This window comes from Ursus arctos, unplaced genomic scaffold (assembly GCF_023065955.2).
Source record: "Ursus arctos isolate Adak ecotype North America unplaced genomic scaffold, UrsArc2.0 scaffold_15, whole genome shotgun sequence".
Taxonomy (NCBI): Eukaryota; Metazoa; Chordata; class Mammalia; order Carnivora; family Ursidae; genus Ursus; species Ursus arctos.
Genome location: NW_026622819.1, coordinates 29,377,161 through 29,392,148, shown reverse-complemented (window position 1 = coordinate 29,392,148; position 14,988 = coordinate 29,377,161). Strand labels below are relative to the sequence as shown.

General features: G+C 44.3%; 1 protein-coding gene across 2 annotated transcripts in view; it reads right to left on the bottom strand.

Annotated features, from left to right (window-relative positions):
- Positions 1 to 14,988, bottom strand: part of EGFLAM (EGF like, fibronectin type III and laminin G domains) — a 250,445-nt gene that overhangs the window by 45,249 nt on the left and 190,208 nt on the right. For both annotated transcript variants that reach the window (XM_044387045.3, XM_026506843.4), the window contains 5 exons: positions 5,720 to 5,826; positions 4,814 to 5,132; positions 4,085 to 4,185; positions 2,886 to 2,986; positions 794 to 938 (listed from right to left, as the gene is read on the bottom strand). In XM_044387045.3, the coding sequence (XP_044242980.2) occupies positions 794 to 938; positions 2,886 to 2,986; positions 4,085 to 4,185; positions 4,814 to 5,132; positions 5,720 to 5,826 (773 nt within the window). The remainder of the gene's footprint in view (positions 1 to 793; positions 939 to 2,885; positions 2,987 to 4,084; positions 4,186 to 4,813; positions 5,133 to 5,719; positions 5,827 to 14,988) is intronic.

Genomic DNA, 14,988 nt, shown 5'->3' with positions numbered 1-14,988 from the left:
ACCTCACTGGATTCATATTCACTATGTTTGGATTCTTGTTCCTTTGGAACCACTGGGGTCCAAATTAATGGGAATCTGCAAGGCTTGGCCCTTTATATAACATGTCTTGCCAGTAAAAAATAGTGGAAAGTCCAGGCAGGGAGGAAACCACACACATATACACAAAAGCTTTCTTGCTACATTTTTCCTCAGAGAATACAGACACCTGCCTGATTATAATTACAGACTCAGTTCCTTGGCAGGTTGCTAATCCAAACTGTTTATTCTAAACAGGGTTCTAAAATTGCCCAGAGCATGACCAATATGTGAATACCTAGGTGATTTACTGAGTAGCCCAACAGTTAAATTGTTTGACCACTTCCTGGAATCATGGCCCCCAAAAGGGTAGATGAAAGGATCGTTCCTGTCTATTCAACCAAGTGAACTTTTCAGGACTGTTTTCTAAAGCCACATGGCAACACCCTTGCCTTAAAAGCAAGCTTTGTGTTTGGCACTAATAACGGCATCTTTTCTTCCCATACGGGCCTTCTCCCCCCCCCCCCCACCCCCGGCTTTGTCCTTGTGGAAAGAGAACATGGCCCTGAGCACAAGGCCAACTGCATGTTTCTGTGCCCCCACAGTGATGATGCTTGCAGATTCAACTCTTCTCCTCAGCAGTTGTGGGATGGATGGGTGCCCTTAGCTTGCGTCCTGCCATGTCTGCCTCAGCTCTCCGCAGCGCCCCCCGCCCCACCCCGGGCGATGTTAACGGTGGGCGCTAGGTGGGTGGGCAGGGTGTGAGGCTCGCACTCACCTGGGACTGGCCTGTCACCAGGGTGCCGTTGTTCACCTGCAGCAGCCCTTTCAGCCCATCTCTGTGGAGCGTAACCGTGTGCCAGGCCCCTAGTTTGATTTTGCTTTCACTTGTAATGACAGCAACTCCAGTTCCACAATTAAACCTGTGGGGAGGAAAAGGCCAAAAAGGCTCTCTGATCAACCAGCTCCGTATGTGTTCAGACCTCATGGACACCACTTCTGGGGCGATGGCTTCTTTGAGAGCCAACCTGTTCTGTTCTTTTTATGAATATCAAGAACCATTTCAATCTCTACATGAAAGAGCTAGACGCCTGCTCTCTGGGCCAGTCTCAGTCCAGTTATCTTTAATCTGCCCACAGACCCTTCAAATGTGGGGCCTTCCTCAACCTGATCTTCTCTGCAGTTTCGAAAAGGATGGACAACTAAGATCCTCCCCCTCCCTCTCGGTGACTGCCAGATGGTTCAAGTGGATCCCAGGTACAGCGAATTAGAACTTGAGTCATTCTGCTTCCAGGTATTTCTCTGGGGACTTGCCCCAACTCCCAGATGATGGGCTCAGCGATATTAATAAAATGTAAAAAACACAAGTCTTCACACTCATCTTGGCAAGCTGGCCAGCATGCCATCTGTGCTCAGCTGTGCCCAAATGCAGGTACAGTTTCCACAGGAGGCCCCAGCGTTGCGGGGAGGTGTGGGCAGAGGGGGAACATTCTCAGACGATTGCTTTACCCTTGTTTTTGTTTTCTTTCTCTAACTTCCCTATGGCGCAGGGTACCCACTAGTCACTGTGCCTTCCATCTAGAACCCTGACCCTTTCCCGTCAACTTCCAGACGGCCGCCATGCCACTTCCCCCCGGGTCCTGAGATGGCCAGTGGGGCAGGACAAAGGGCCAGCATCATCCTTCTCTGGACTTGCACTAATTGAAGCTACTTCTCATGGATTCCCTGTGTCTCCACGATCCTCGGTGGAGAGGAATGGGGTTGAGAGGCATGGCGGAGTAGGCTTCTCTGGGGGGCAGGGTAGCAGAATCACGAGGTGCAGAGCTGGGGAGTGGCTACCAGCAAATTCCTGCCAATGCTACAGATCCTCCAAGTGTGAGAACTGCTGCCCCAGACCCTGGCCCAGCATCAAACTCCCACGAATCAAAGCATTTAGCAAAGGATGGGGGACCGCTGTCTTCTCCAAGCGGGATGTTCAACAGTCCTCTCCAGCTTAACCTAAAGTAATCTGGGGGCTGAAATAATCCGAAGACAATAATGGTTACTGCTTATTGAGTGCTTGCTATGAGCCAGGCACCGCTCTAAGCACTTTGATGTATTCATTCACTTCATCCTCACAAGAGTCCTGGGAGGAAATGCCCGCTCAGAGAGGTGAGGTCACTTGCTGAAGGTCAGGCAGCAGAGGAATGGTGCCAAGGACCTTAACCAGTGCGCAAGGGATAGGACAAGGCTGATCCTCACTGGTCATTCTCACGGAGGTGCTGTGTACACCCTGTGTGGGTGGTTCAACACTCCCACCCCCACGAAACTCTGCCCCCAGAAACCCACGCACAAACTAACAGCGGATTCCGAAGTACATTGGCAGAGAAATGACCAGGGCTGAGGAGGAGTGCCAAACAGTCTGCCGCGGCCCCAGGGGGAAGCTGAGGATGGGCTCTGGGCCTCTGGGACCCCTCAGGAGGTTGAGGGCTCCTCTCTGCTCTCTGTGGCTATCAGTCCTATTTGCCTGGAGACAAGAAGATCCCAGCCTCCTTCCGTCACATCTACTCGAGCCCCAGGAGCAAAGGGACAGGATGGCTTGGGCTCACTGTTGCATTCGCTGGACCTACAACGGTGCCTGGTACACTGCAGGTGCTCCAGAAACATTTCCTGTCGAATGAACGGATGGTTACAGGTTCCAGAACTCAAGCTTCAAGGGTGACCGGCAATCCTGATACGCCACTATTTTGTGAACAGCTCCCTGCTTGCCTTGTACGCACCGTTCCTCTATCTGCAGGGATCCATCCCATTTCTACTTTATTCACACTATAAAAATGTAAACGTAATGTAGAATCGCATTAACAAATCCGTGGGGTTTCGGCGGGAGTTACCTGAACTGGAGAGAGCGTCGGATGATGGCCAGGGCCATGAAATCGCCCCTCCCGTGCTCGTTCTCCCCGCAGTACAGCAATAAGCCGTCCTCCGCCTCTGCCTGTTGTACCAACAAAAGCCACACGAATAATGAGCGCCACCTGGAAACATTCATGAATATGAAACCCGAGCATTCTCTCTGTGCTCCTGTTTACGGAGGGACAAGCGCACGGACTCCAGTGAACTCCCGGGTACCAGTTCTCTACTCCTTTCCAGTAAACAAAGGGCAGCAATAGAAACAGTGTGTGAAGAATGGCAGTGAGTTTAGAGAAAGCTGGCTCTGCCTTTGACCTGCTCTGCCCTTGGCTTGGTGGGTCCTCCAGCAGAGCCTCAGGAAAACCATGTGCACAGAGACCCCGTCACAGAGAGGCTGCTTGCGTGTCCGTCAAATTCTATCTTCACCAAAGAGCGTTCTATTTTTTTTTCTTACTCTTTTTACCTCCCTCCCTCTGGAGAAGCATGCACATTTGCTTCTTCCTTCTGTTAGGAGAACAGGATGATAACATCCGTCCTGCTGATAGACTAGGTTGGTTTTCACCCACGTTGGCTGCCCTAGACTGGGATGGATCATCTTTTGGACACACGACACTGTGACCATGACCTCAAAGGGGACTTGTTTCCAGATCTCCAAACCTTGCTGTGTTGTCTAAGATGTCCAAAGGAATAACTCTAAGCTGAAGTCCCTGATTGAAATCTGATTTGCAGTTGATTCAGATCAGAGAGCTTCCACTGGGCTCTCACTATGTGCCAGGGCCGCGTGTCTAGCAGTTTTTCATTTGTTTGGTTATCGTCACAGCAAGGATGGCAGACATGTGAGCTCCCTTTAAGAGGGATTTGGGAATGGGGAATGCATTATGCCTCTGAGATCCTGGTCTGTGAGGAGTCACGACGATGAGCCACAGGGCTGGGACCTACACGCTCTCACTGGCCGGCCGGCCACTTCCACAGTTCAGTAGCATAGAGAACCCACCCTCCACTCACTGGCACCCTTTATGTGTGAATGTGCCCATCGTTCTTGCTACCCTGTGAACGTGTTTAAGGACCTTTGCTATTTGTCTCCACACTTCCTACACTCCCAGCCCGCTGCATTCGATACGGCACAATGCTCAGCTAAGATGTCCGTCCGATAGGCATTCATCAAACAAGTAATCCTTCTTACCCTAAATTCAAGAGTAATTTGAAACGCCTGATAGGAGTTCTTCAGAGGCTCAAAAGTTACATAGGAGTGGCCAAAGAACTGAGGATACTGTATAACAATATCTGAAAAGAGAAAAAGACAACATAAAAGCATACTGTATGATTTCCTTTCTTCTTCAAATGCAAAACAATACATGCCATTGCCTAGAGGTCATTAAGTGAAAACCTCGAATAATCTGCTACACCTGGCTTATTACCTTCTCTACTTTTTACACCTATGATTCTCATTCTTGGGAACTTTGAGCTTCTGAAATTCTCCGGGAGAAACTGGAGATTGTTAACTTGCTACCCGAAAAAGAAATCAATGGTTTTAAGACCACTGCCGCCTGCCCTCCAGCTGGACATCTGTGTAATGTAAGTTGGCTCAATTATTATCTTTCTTAACCTTCACGCCCATGTTTCAGCTGCACTTTTGCAGTAGAGACGTGATCCAAGTAAAGTCTGCCTCCCCGAGGTGCTGTCAGGATTATTTATTAATTGCTCCAAAAGTACACGTATGGCACACATAGAAACAGGGCACTAGTCAACTAGAAGCAATGGAAGTGGCCTTACATTTTTCCTGGATAGCTAATTTAATTATGAATACGTGGAAAAGGTGCTTATCTTAGAAAAAGGGCTAGGAGGAACCATGTGTGGAACACAGAACTGCCCCCTGGCTCCCACCATGTTCTTCTCCCCACCAACGGCCTACCTTCTGAGCAGCTTGCACCACCTTTGCCCAGGTTGCATTGGCACCGTGAGCCCCCCCAGGTGTAGTCATTGGCACAAAAGCTATCAGCAGAGCAGAGCGTTTCATCACAAGACGTGTCAAAGAGCCTTGGCATCATAGCCACTCCATTCTTCTTTTTCGTCTCCATTGGCGTGGGCTGGGGAGCCACCGTAGTTATTGGGAGAGATGCTAGGGTAGGGGGGGCAAGCCTTGGAGCAGTCTTTGGGTTTGACCTGAGTGCCAGCTCGGATTCCACCAAAAATTTCCCATTTCCTCCTTTGAGAGCAGGAAGTGGTTTCACCTAAAGCCAGAGAAGAGAAAGGGTTCAGGATTAACACAGAGCACAGTGTTTAGATAGCCTTATTTATGGGTGATGTCTAATACTTGAAAATATGGTCACTTTTGTGATTTCTCAAAACCCTAGGATGCAGATGGGGTAGATAGGACTGACCCCACTTTATGGATAAGAACTCTAGGCTCAAGGATTTTAAGTACCTTTCCCTGTGCTATTCAGAAAATCAGTGGTAAAGCTGATATTACATGATTTTTATTATTATAATATCACAAAGATGTGTTACTTTGCCAAGGAATTGTTCATTTCCTCCTAATATTTGACTTCATACATGTCCACTTGGTGGGAATCTAAATATATTTCTGCCAGACTGTGAAGTCCGCAGGCAGGGGCCGGCTACAGAACATCAGCGTGGTGGGTACCTAGTTACCACGAATTTATGAGCACCTGGAGCCTAACAGAGAAAATAAGTGTTAGGAGCAAATGGGCCAATTTAAGTAAGTTTTAGGTAAAATGTTCATGGTCCATTGGTTAAATTGCCTTGTTCAGCATGAAAACAAAAACACCCAGGTTTTATGAGCAGAGATTCTTGTTACCTCCTCAAAGGAAACATCCAAATTCAAGTAGTCTTCAAATTCGTCATCCTCACCGACTCCCGTTGTATAGCGGGATCCGTAGTGGCCACTTCCTGCTTCCTTGGGGCCTGCACGGAGAAAAGAGCACACACTGTCAGCATACGCCTTCCCTCCCTTTTCTATCGTTATTGAGCCATATACAGAGCTCTGTCAAATGGATGGGGAGGTATTGGAAACACACAAAAAGTAACACAAGAGAGGAAGCTCGATGACCAAAAAATTAAAAAAAAAAAAGTTTCATCTCATAAGTACTAAGGAAATGCCAATTAATTCCAGAAAGAGCTGCCATTTTATACTGACAAGACTGGCAAAAAATGTAAATGTTGGGCAATAAAAGAATATCACCAAGGATGGGATCCATAGGGACTCTTTATACCGAGGTTAGATGTGTACAACCACTTCACAAAAATTCTTGGAAATAAGTAGATAATGTTCACACCGTTCAACCCAGCAATTTCAATCCAACTTACAAAATCTGGAGAAATTCTCCCACATCTGTTCCCAGGCCACATGCAAAACACAGTCAGAGCAACAGAATTTATAATGGTAAAAAACATTTCAAATTTGCTATTTATAACAAGTAACACCCTAAATATCTGTCAGCAGAGAATAGATAAGTGAATTATACTATATCTATGGAATGGACTACTATATTGCAGGAGAAATGAAAGAATGAGCATTTAATGCATCGGCATGGCTTAATCTCACATTATTCCACGTAAAAAATGCAAGTTTCAAAAGAACATATCCAGTTTGATGCCATTTATATAAAATTCAACAGCAAGCGAAATTTAATATATTATTTAAGGATAAATATATATAAATAGAACTATATAGAACTAAATATATATATTTATATGTAAATATATATAGTTCTAAATATGTGTGTGTGTGTATATATATATATATATACACACACACACACACACATATGTCTTAACTCATAAGAAAAGTAAGACCATGATGTAAATACTTGGGGGAAGTTAGGGGAGGGATGTGAATGAGCTCCGGAACACAGAAGCCTCTGAGAGCTCTATAACAGTCTATTTCTTAAGACAGGTGCTGGGTACCTATGAGTGTTCATATTATCTTTATACAAACTCTTGATGTATGAAATATCTCATTACAAATTCTTTAAAACAAGAAAGAGACATTTCATTAGAGTAAACACTCCTACACCTGGCAAAAGGGGGCCCTACGTGGTTATCTTAGGTGCCACCATTTCCATCCATCTTAGCAAGACAATGGGATCTTTGAGAACTGGAAGGTGGGCTGAGAATAACTCTTAGGAGACAATATATGACATTGCCTTTTGGGGGATGGTCACAAAATCTACTGATCTCCAAAAGTCCTGCCATAGGTGGTCACAGGTGGTACTCTCCCAGGGTCTGAGAGTCTTCCAAAGTGCTGTTCCATAGCACCCCCATTTCCTCCCAGCTGGTTTGGGCCTAGGTACCAAGTGCCTTCTCTAAACAGGACATGCTGGGCACCAGCCCTTACAGCAGAAACAACTCTGGCAACAGAAACTGACTTCTGTAAGTTGCAATGCCCATCAGACATCCAGTGTTTGGATGACTGGTTAGAAGAAGGAGAGGAAAGGAGAGGAGGGAGACATAAAAAACATAAACTGAACTTAAAGACATTCTGCTTTCACAATAAGCTAAGCCAAACACCTTTCCCACAAAAGCAAATTCACCCTCCTTTAAGCACAAAAAAAAAAAAAAAAAAAGCATGCAGATTGAAAACAGAGTTGAAGGACACAACAGAAAGACAGTGTGGGAAGCCTTCGCGGTGGACACACAGTCGACCAGAAATCTCCTCCCGACCAGGAAGAGAGAGATGGTGGTGGGCAGGTGATGTGGAGACAGCAGGGAAGGAACCGTTCTCAGGTGCTCAGGCACATTTTGGTGAAGGTGGGATAACACAGGGGAGGTGGTGTTCTCACAACCTTCACTTCAACTCCCCACAGTTTTATTTAAAATAGCCCACATATCAGCTGAAAATCCAAGCCTGTTGATTCCAGGTTTATACCTGGATGCAAGTTCTCTTAAGCCACCTGCCTCCAGCCGGCACAGCTGTGTGCCAGATGTCTTCACACAAAAAGCCAGGAAGCCCTCGAACACAGCTTTCCTCTCTCTTGTCTCTCTGGAGCTGTGTACCTTTCTACTTCTCTCCTCGACTCTCCCTCTTTCTCTAGGTCCCTTTCTCACTCTCCATTTCTATGTCTGTCTCTCTCATAGATTCACAATTGTCAGATTAAGGAGGAAAGAATCCATTTGATAATAAAAGAACTATATAGCACATACATGAAGAGAGCTGCATTTTGTCTCCAGGGAGCTGGTCTCTCTCTACCTTCAAGGTGTTCTCCCTGCCCTGTCCACATTCTCGCCATTCTTGTACTGTGCTCACCAAAGTCGAGATTCTCTTCATTTCATCTTATGATACCCTAACTGAAGAATAAAAACTTTCAAAGACCACCATGACCTACAAGATAAATCCTAGGCTCTTGCTTAAGAGTTCAAGGATCTCAGTTTAACTCCTCTTTTTCCTCCTTCTTTCCCCCATCACCATTATCTATTGAAATCTACTGTCCCTCCACAATTAACAGGTATGGTTGTGTGCGTAACATAATACATTTCTAAACTTTACAATAAGTCTGCAAAGTAAGAATGGTTAATTTCACTTCATTGAGAAGTAAATTGAAGCTCAGAAAGGCTAAATGATTTGACTAAGAGCAAAGATTTTGTAACTGGCCAAGCCCAACTCAAAGCCAGGTCTGTCTGGTTGCTACTTTCCCAGTTGCCTGTCAGAGAAGAAGCCACTGTGGAGGTGCAAAGAGCCTGGGACCTAGAAAATGAATACTTAGGACCATTTTTACTGTGCCAGGAACTTTCATACATTATTTCTATTAATCCTCAAAAAGTGCTGTGTCATTGGTATTATTTTCTCCATTTTACCATGTGAAATACAAGCTCAGAAAGATTAAGTCACTTGCTCAAAGGCACCCAGATGGTAAATAGCAGAGCTAGAATTTATCTTCAGTTTCTCTTTTGACTACATCATACTACTTATAGTCTACTCCAAATTGTGTTTTCAGCATTTTTTCTCCTCTTCAAAAGTCCTAATAGTCAAACTGGTTGATCAGTTGTCTCCTTAATACATCTTGTGTTTTCTTATCCCAAGACTGGTTATTGCTTTTTTCCACACTGCCATCTTTCCCTCCTCTCCTATATCCTACACATAGCTTACCCATCCTTCCAACTGCATGCATCCTGTGGCGACAGAGCTGAATGTATATCATGAGAAGGCCAAAATCAAGTGATATTTTAAAAAGAGAATATCAGACACTTCCAGAGAAAAGATGGCGATTCCACAAAAGATGAAACTGGCAAGACCTGTAGGACATTCCTCCATCTCCTCCAGGACGGGGCCATCCACCCATGGATATGTGCCCCTAACCATGAGCTTAGAACAAATTTCCAGAGCTTGAAAATATCAACAGATGCTTAGAATTTTATTTCCACCTCTGGACTCCTGGCCCCAGAATGCTGTCCTTATGTTTCCCAACTCAGTTGTGAACCCCTTGAAGGCAGGAACCATAATTTTAGACTTCTTGATAACCCTTTCCATCACCCATTTAAGTCCATTTAAGTAACACTTCACACACTTTAAAGCTGCAGGAGACCTTAGACACCTTGAAGTCCAAACTTCTCATTTCATAAATGTGTAAACTGAGGCCACAGAAGACAAGTAACTTGAGATAAAGGTCATGCATCTCATTAGAAGACCTAGGACCAGAATTGGATCATATGACCCCTAGTTCAATATCCATAACACTCTATCATGCACTTTTTGGTGCCAAGTATCTAAGATACTTCAACCAGAAGAACATGAAGACACTGAAGTTGGGTGTAGGTAGCTGAGGTCTCCTCCTGCCCCTTAGCCTACCTAGGAAGTCTGTCTTGAAGGAAACTTCTTAGAGAAAAGGACCATGGATGTGTTGCAGCAGCTGTGAAATGGTACAAAGATGAGAATGGAAATGATGCCAGATTCTGTCCTTTCCAACAAGTAGAATAAGGCATATATTATTCACTGGATAAAGTCCTTTGGTATTTATAAAAACTGCTTTGTTTTGACATGATATCACATATCTTTTTGAAGCCAGAAGCTACTGCTTGGTTTGGGGAAACAAAGGGTATGAGATAAGGGTGGGGAACGGAATATGGAATTATAAGGACTCAGAGTCAAAGAAACTTTGACTTCTATAAAAAGACCTTAGAGATCAGCTAGCACAACAAGTCCATTTTACAAACAGGTAGACTGAGGCTCAGAGAGTTCATGTGACTTGCCCAGAGAGACAGCTCACTGGTGGCAGAGCTGATCCAGAATTCTGGGCTCTCGATGCTGCTTTCTGCTACCCTTTAAGGCATCTCAAATTCCCTATCCCTCATCATAACCTGGGCTAATAGTTACTTCCCATTTTTAATAGGAAGGAAAGGAGCACAGCATGACTGGAAGGAACATGGAATAAAATTCTCTGCTCTTGTTCAGGGCTGGCCCCACCACCTCAGAGTTCAAATCCACGGCTTACATGAAGTTTTTACCAATTGTTTCTAAGTGAACACGGAATGCACAGTCCGAGACTGTGATGAGAATTCTCTCAGTAGCCTGGGGTTATTGTAATTAAAGTGCATAACTTATCTCTTTCTACTTGGCACGTTGTTAATTAGGAAAAGAGAGCATAAAAAAGGAGGCATGTATTTAAAACCAGAGAAGTCAAACCACTGACTGAATGCAAAACAAGTTCAAGGGTTATTCTACTGCAAGAAAAACTAACACACAAAATACAAATTACTACTAACAAATTAAGGGTGATGTATTTGGCAAAAACCTGTATGTTTATTTTTTTAATTTTTAAAGATTTATTTATTTATTTGAGAGAGAGAGAGAGAGAGAGGGCATGCATGTGGGGGGAGAGGCAGAGGGAGAGAGAGAATCCTGAAGCAGACTCCCAGGTAAGCACAGAGCCTGACTCGAGGCTCGATCCCAGAACCCTAAGATCATGACCCGAGCCAAAATCAAGAGTTAGCCGCTTAACCAAACTGAGCCACCCAGGCGCCCCTTTATGTTTATTTTCATGAAAGCATCACAAGTGTTCTATAAATAGTGAGTTTCTCTGATGTATCAACATGGTGTAGTTGGAAATACCCCTGGTCACGGAATCCAAATAATTAGGAGAGGGACACAGATGATTATGTGACTCTGGGCAAGACACTTAATCTCTCTGGGCCTCATGTTTTCTAATAAAACAAGGAATGGGATTAGATTTGATGACCTACGGGGTCCTTTCCAGCACTAATGTTCTGTGACCCTGAAGTTTACACTTTTGATTTAGACATATTATTGGCATCTGTTACTTCAAGCAAAGTTTAAAAAAGAAATAACTGGGGAATTTTATTTATGTGGATGAAAAAGAAAAAAAGGAGTTAATTCAGCAAAGAAGTTACATGCTTTGGGGATTGTGGCTTTGTGTTCAATATTAGAAGCCTCCTAGAAGGTAGGATATCATTTATCAGAATTCATCTTCATTCACAAGAACCAGGTTATGTGAGGCCCTTCTCTTACTATTCTCCTGGTTGGGCCCATCCACCCATGGATATGTGCCCCTTTCCGTGAACTTAGCTCTTGACAATGGATGAGAGAGGAACACTGATTCCCCACTCCTGAAGTTATAGTCATGCAGAGAGTTTCTGGGATTCTTGTCCAACCCCTTTTCCTCCCTACAGAGGTAGAGACAGCAACCTAGATCTGGGTAGAAGCATTTGGTCCACATTTCTGAACTGAGTGAATCTAATCTATCAAAGGACCTGGGGGAGGGAGGAGGAGTTGGGGGCAAATTCGGTCCCTCCCACCCCCCTTCTCAACCTAGAAAAGTAGAAAGCAGTGACCTGGGCAGGTGTGACTTCCCTGCAAATGCGACTTTCCTTCAAGTGGGCTCTTCCCTAGTCAGAGGGGAGTTCTCAAACCCACTTTGCACCTTAGAGTAAGCTACGTTCTCTGCCCAGCGTTTATCGGAAATAAGGATGGCAATTTGATTCTTTATCTGCTGACTATGTTGTCTTATTTCTCAGTTGGTTCAGAAAGTGGACAAAGAAGATAAGTGTTTTTAACTGGGCATCCTCAAAACCTCAACTCAGCAGAACAAGAATGATTGGAGAAGTGTCCCCTAGGAGGCAATGTGTCATGGACAGAAACTGGAGCATCTCCTCCAGTGCAAATATTCAAGACACGGTTGGTTGGATAGAAAAATGACAGGTCAGCCCCATGGCCTTTGTCCCTTTGGAGACTCTGTGTTACTGCCAGTTCAAGCCCTATCTCATACCAATTTATTCCTTCTCATCCTGCTCCAGCCAGAAAGACCAATGGTTCTTCTTTCAATTTGGGAGGCACATCATGCTTTCTCCTGCCTCAGGGTCTTTGCACATGCTATTCCCTGTGCTTGGAAATCTTATCCCTCATTGCCCACTTTTTGCCTTTTTAATTTTTATGTCTCTGTTCAAAATCACTTTCTTAGACATGTTCTCTCTGTACCCCAGATAAGGTCAGGTTCCCTTCCTATATATCCTCATGGTTCTCTCCTCTTTTATAGCATTATTAACTTGTAATTACATATTTATCTGTGGAAAGATTTCATAACTGCGACTCTCCCGTTAGATTGAAAATGCCTTGAAGAAGGCAATACTGTCTATATCAGTTTCTACTATACCACCAAAACCTTCCTTACTCCCTGGCACATTGTAGAAATTTACAAAATGTCTAAGAAATAAAAACAGTGAACTTTTGAGATAATTTAGGCATAATAAAAATATGTGACTGCAGCATTCATCTGGATTCTTAAATAGCAAAACTCTAGGCACAAGAGGACCCACATAAAGGGTTTAAAAGCTATCAATAATTCTTTCCAAGATCTTAAAGAAATCATTCCACAGACCTTTCCTGGAAAATCACCCATACCCTGCTCCCCTTCTGGGCTGAGTCTTCCAAGCATTAAGTTGCTTTGGCTTGGGCTATATGTTTTAAGTGAAGTCAGTCCTGCCACCCCAGCCAAAAATGATGGAACCAGGATCTAGGCCTGAGCCTAAGACAACCATACACAGACCAACCTTTGAGAGGCTTCATGTAAAAATCTACCAAAAGGAGGGCTTCATATCTGAGGGCAAGGCAGACAATTCAGCCTTAACCCCTCCTCCCTTACCTCTTCTCTGTAGATACTACAGGAGCTAAACTTTGGATTTCTGAGCCTCCTTTGCATCTAGGGGTGACCATGAGGTAGTCTCGGTAAGATGCAAGTAGAAGTCTTTCGGAACTTTCCTTTCTACTATGTTGTCTTTGCCAGTGAGGGTGGTTGTGATGGCTGGAAGTTTAGTGCATTCCTAACTGAAATGAACAGGGATCAAATGACACAATTAGACCCTCTCCTTGGGAAATGTACCCACCAACTGTGTGCATGCTGAGGGGTGGGGCACAGAGCTCCCCTGTGATCCTTAAAGTCACTGGGAGAGCCTTCTCGTTCTGCAGAAAATTAGCCTGCTCAACATCAGCCTTGGCAGCACAGGGATTCAGAGCGTCTACAAGGATGTTGAATGGTTTCCCTTGCTCCTTTCTTTCCCCCAAATAATCTGCCTGAATGTTTTCCTCCAACCTGAATAGATCTAACGAATCCAGGGTGTGTTTCTATAGTGGTAGGAGTAGGGTGTTGGGGGACAGCTGCTCTAGGTACCAGCCATAAGCAGATGTGTTTGCTCTTTTCTGCTCCTGCTTCATGAAACTCTCATCTGACTACAGCTCCAGATGATACCCCAGGCACCAAGTGACTTCTAGAGCCCTCACCTCGAAGCTTCTCCAACTCCTTTATCTATATGCACACACACACACACACACACACACACACACACACACAGGACACACCAACTATGCAAACCCCTGTGGGGTGTTGCCTTTTGAAGAACATAAACCAGTCAACCAAGCACAAGCCACTGTATCTCTCTCCCTCAGAGTCTCCCTTTCAAAAGATAACGGGGCTGTGAAAAGTTAAGCAAATGGCCAGAAACCAAGGTGTTAGGCACCTATTTCTTTGCTACCTGCTGATGGAGAAGATACATAGGCAAAGCATAACACAAGAGGTGGCTGTAAACACAGCAGGAAAACCCAAGGCCGTATTTTCAACACGCTGTGCTGGAAATTTCAGACTTGGAATCTTTGTGACTTCAAAGAATAATGAATAATAATTCACTGACAACATCCTACAGCGATACCTCAGGACTCGAGGTGGAGTGGGCAGTGTACTATTTAGATAGGCAATGAAAGCATTTCTAAGCATCCAACATGGTGGCTGGCATTAAAACTTCAGTGTTACGTATACAGCAGGCACTTACTATGGATTTGTTAGGTACGAGAATGACTGAAAGACTGTTCTCTTTAAAAGCCAAATCTTACAGTGTGCTCTGCACATGGGAAATACAAAATAAATGTTTTTTGGAAGACCCCAGTTTTCACATGGTCATTGCCAATGCTCTAAGTGTCTAGCCAGTCATTTTCACTGGGAGTTTAGTAGCAAAGAAAATGATTGTCCATAGTGTCAGGAGGACATTGTCTAAAAAGTGAGATCTCTCTCTTTCCCTCTCTCCCTCTCTCCTTTTCTCTCTTTCTGTGGGATAATTTGGCAATCTACATCAAGTATTTGAGTTATTCAACTCTGTAAATGTATTAGAAATTTATCTTAAGAAAGTAGTCAGATGTATCACAAATTTTCATTATTTTTAAAAATTATTTTACATTTGATGACATGTGATATGTTCATGGGATGACATTATGTTTGGAAAATGGAGGTCACTGACCTTCTTCACATGAGCAGTAGAGGTAGAAGCAGGCTGGAGCTGGCTGAACAGTGCATAGAGGTCAAAAAAAGTGGTGATAACAGTGAATGTAGATAACACAATAACTCTAGCTTGAAGAAAAGCAGAGAAACAAGATGAGACGGGGAGGCGTTGTGGGGTCAATGGAGTCTTTTCTGTGAGATGGCATACGTATTTGTGTGATGATGAGAATGATCTAGAAAAGCTGGGAGTGAAAGATGGATCCTGTAAGGGAGACTGGGGGTAGCAAACATAAAACTGACATATATGGTGTGCTCTCCAATGGGTTAGTACAAAACAGGGCTGACTTCATAC